The following is a 2,365-nucleotide window of genomic DNA, read 5'->3' on the forward strand; positions in this document are numbered from 1 at the left end:
TTCAAAGTGTACATTTATCTCGAGTTATCATGAGAAGAAGGGGATGGGGAGAAAAGTTTTGAACAGTGTATAGAGTATGAGGCTTTTGCGTACGAGAGGATGAGAGGAAGATTCGAGAAAAACTCACCTATAATATAACGTCCTAGACCCCCGGTGGTACTCATTCCAGCGCTCACTGATCTCATTCCCAAATTCGCCGTCGGACCCATTTTGGAATCTCGCCTAGATACACTTGGGGAGACGGGAGAAGCGAGTGGTTCAAAGGAGCCCAAAGACGATTGAGAGAATGTATGCAACTTGCTGATTGTTTGGGATGGTCCGATGGGGTCGGAAAAACTGCGTGGACCTGGAGTTGGCGAGAGGGAGGGGGTTGAACGGGATAACTGCTTCGTCAGCGTTATTATTTCAAGACATACGATCTTTTGGAGAATCGGCATTCAATGACCACGTTTTCAGGGTTGAAAGATTAGTCGTGGTGAATGATGTGGCCCAAAAGACCACGGAAAGGGTCAGGTTGAGTGAAGTGAGATGCGGCTCAGAGAAGGGGATTAGTGGAGTAGGGCCTGACGGGGAAGGGATAAGGGTAGTCTTTCTGAACATGGGGGAAAGGCAACTCACAGGACTATACCCTAATGACCCAAACTTTCCTAAACCCAAACCCAGCCCCAATCCCCCATTCCCTCCCGTCCCCCCTCCTGGTCCGGACGGAGCAGCACCAGGTGGCAATAATCCTGTAGCAGAAGAAATACTATCAGAGCGTGAGACTATAGTACTCGTCCGACCCGAAGGAGAAGGGGGCGAGGGTGAGGTGGGCGATATAGGAAGGTAGAAAGAAGGTGGTGGTGGTGGCATCTTTGGAGTTTACGCCCTTATCTCTCGGTATCTCTAAATTGCTCGTTCCTCTTCACCGCTCGACACCGAGTTCTTATGGCAGTAGAATTTGTTGAGTAGTTGGCAGCGGTAGAATTCTGATGAGTCGGTCAATTCAGATCGTGGCAAGAAGAGAGATAGAGAGAGGAGGGTCATAGGATAATAAAACCTCATGAGATAGGGGATCGACTGTGCTTCGCGTACATACATGGGACAGTGTACAGTGGGGGTTTCGCAGTGTTCTGACGCGTTACGCCCAAAAGTCAGACAAATCGGACCAACGTTTGGTTTTCGGTGGGGGGTCAGGGATCAGGGAAGATCGGCGGTAGAATCAGCATCAGCTAGTTAGTACTTAGCAGTGAGATCGTGAAGGGTGACATGGTCGGAGTGGGCTATACAGACATTTCAGCGTTGTCCATGATGAAAGAGACGATGGAGCTGGGTTCGAGTGACGGACGGATGACGAGTGAACGATCAGTTTGGAATGGGAGAGAGGAGGTGGAGGCTAAGCGCTCGGGTGCGATTGTGGGGTGGGATATGAAACAGAATGGCGACGCGACCTTGTCAGACATCAGACATGGCGCGGTACTGTATTCGAATGAGATGAAGGGCATCTCGAAGTGAGCTCAAAACAGAGTTTGTCACCATGTCATTTCACAAACAGCATCATCACTTACAGTACCTTATCAGAGTTCGAAATGCCACGTGTGAGATCCACACCCAACAACCCAAAACATGGTCGTCTTTGTCTTGTGAAACACCCCACGCTAGCCACGCTCAAGCCCTCTCTATCCATATGTACATATGTGGATGTTGACGACGACCCTCGATTCCCCAACTAATCAATCCGATAATCCCGCTCGATCCCCCTCCGATCCTTACCCCTCGCTCGCCATCGCCCCAAACTACTCTACCTTACCCATTCCCCCACAGTTACCCTAACATGCCTACCATGCGTCATCTAACCTTTCAAAGGCTTCCTGCTTCTCATCCCTTCCTCCACTGCCCACCCATCATACCCGTACACCTTCTCTGTCGGCCTGTAGCTACAGTACCTTTCATCCAATCATGGTACAGCATGAGCCATTCCATGCCCATGCCCCATGGCACCCAATCCAGTTAGCTTTCCGCTCGGACCCTCGGCACTCGGGCCGCCGGCTTGATCGGATGGGTCCAAAGGTCCCACTAGCGTAACAGCCCAAAGTGGAGAGACTACGTTACGCACTGACCACTTTTGGTCGTTGACAAGACTTTGAGTATGAAACGTATCCTTTTCTTGTACAACTTTCCCCTCTTATCACCATAACAACTTGACATCCTAACATCCTAACAACCTCTTTCTCATATACACGAATATCTCTCTTACGCAACCCTCTCTATTCTCACTTTGGCCAGGTCGGGCTGTTCATTCATTTGTTGACACATTCATTCAACCTTGTACACTTTGTGACACCTTTATATACCATTACTTCTTTCCTTCTCTCTCATCACTTCA

General features: G+C 49.5%; 1 protein-coding gene across 1 annotated transcript in view; it reads right to left on the minus strand.

Moving 5' to 3' along the window:
* TREMEDRAFT_69207 (uncharacterized protein) overlaps positions 1–209 on the minus strand; it is a gene marked incomplete at both ends in the record, with an annotated part of 3,167 nt that extends 2,958 nt beyond the window's left edge. Inside the window, one exon of the mRNA XM_007005533.1 lies at positions 128–209. Coding sequence (XP_007005595.1) covers positions 128–209 — 82 coding nt within the window. The remainder of the gene's footprint in view (positions 1–127) is intronic.
* Between the last annotated feature and the right edge of the window lie 2,156 nt (positions 210–2,365).

This window comes from Tremella mesenterica, assembly GCF_000271645.1.
Source record: "Tremella mesenterica DSM 1558 unplaced genomic scaffold TREMEscaffold_7, whole genome shotgun sequence".
NCBI lineage: Eukaryota > Fungi > Basidiomycota > Tremellomycetes > Tremellales > Tremellaceae > Tremella > Tremella mesenterica.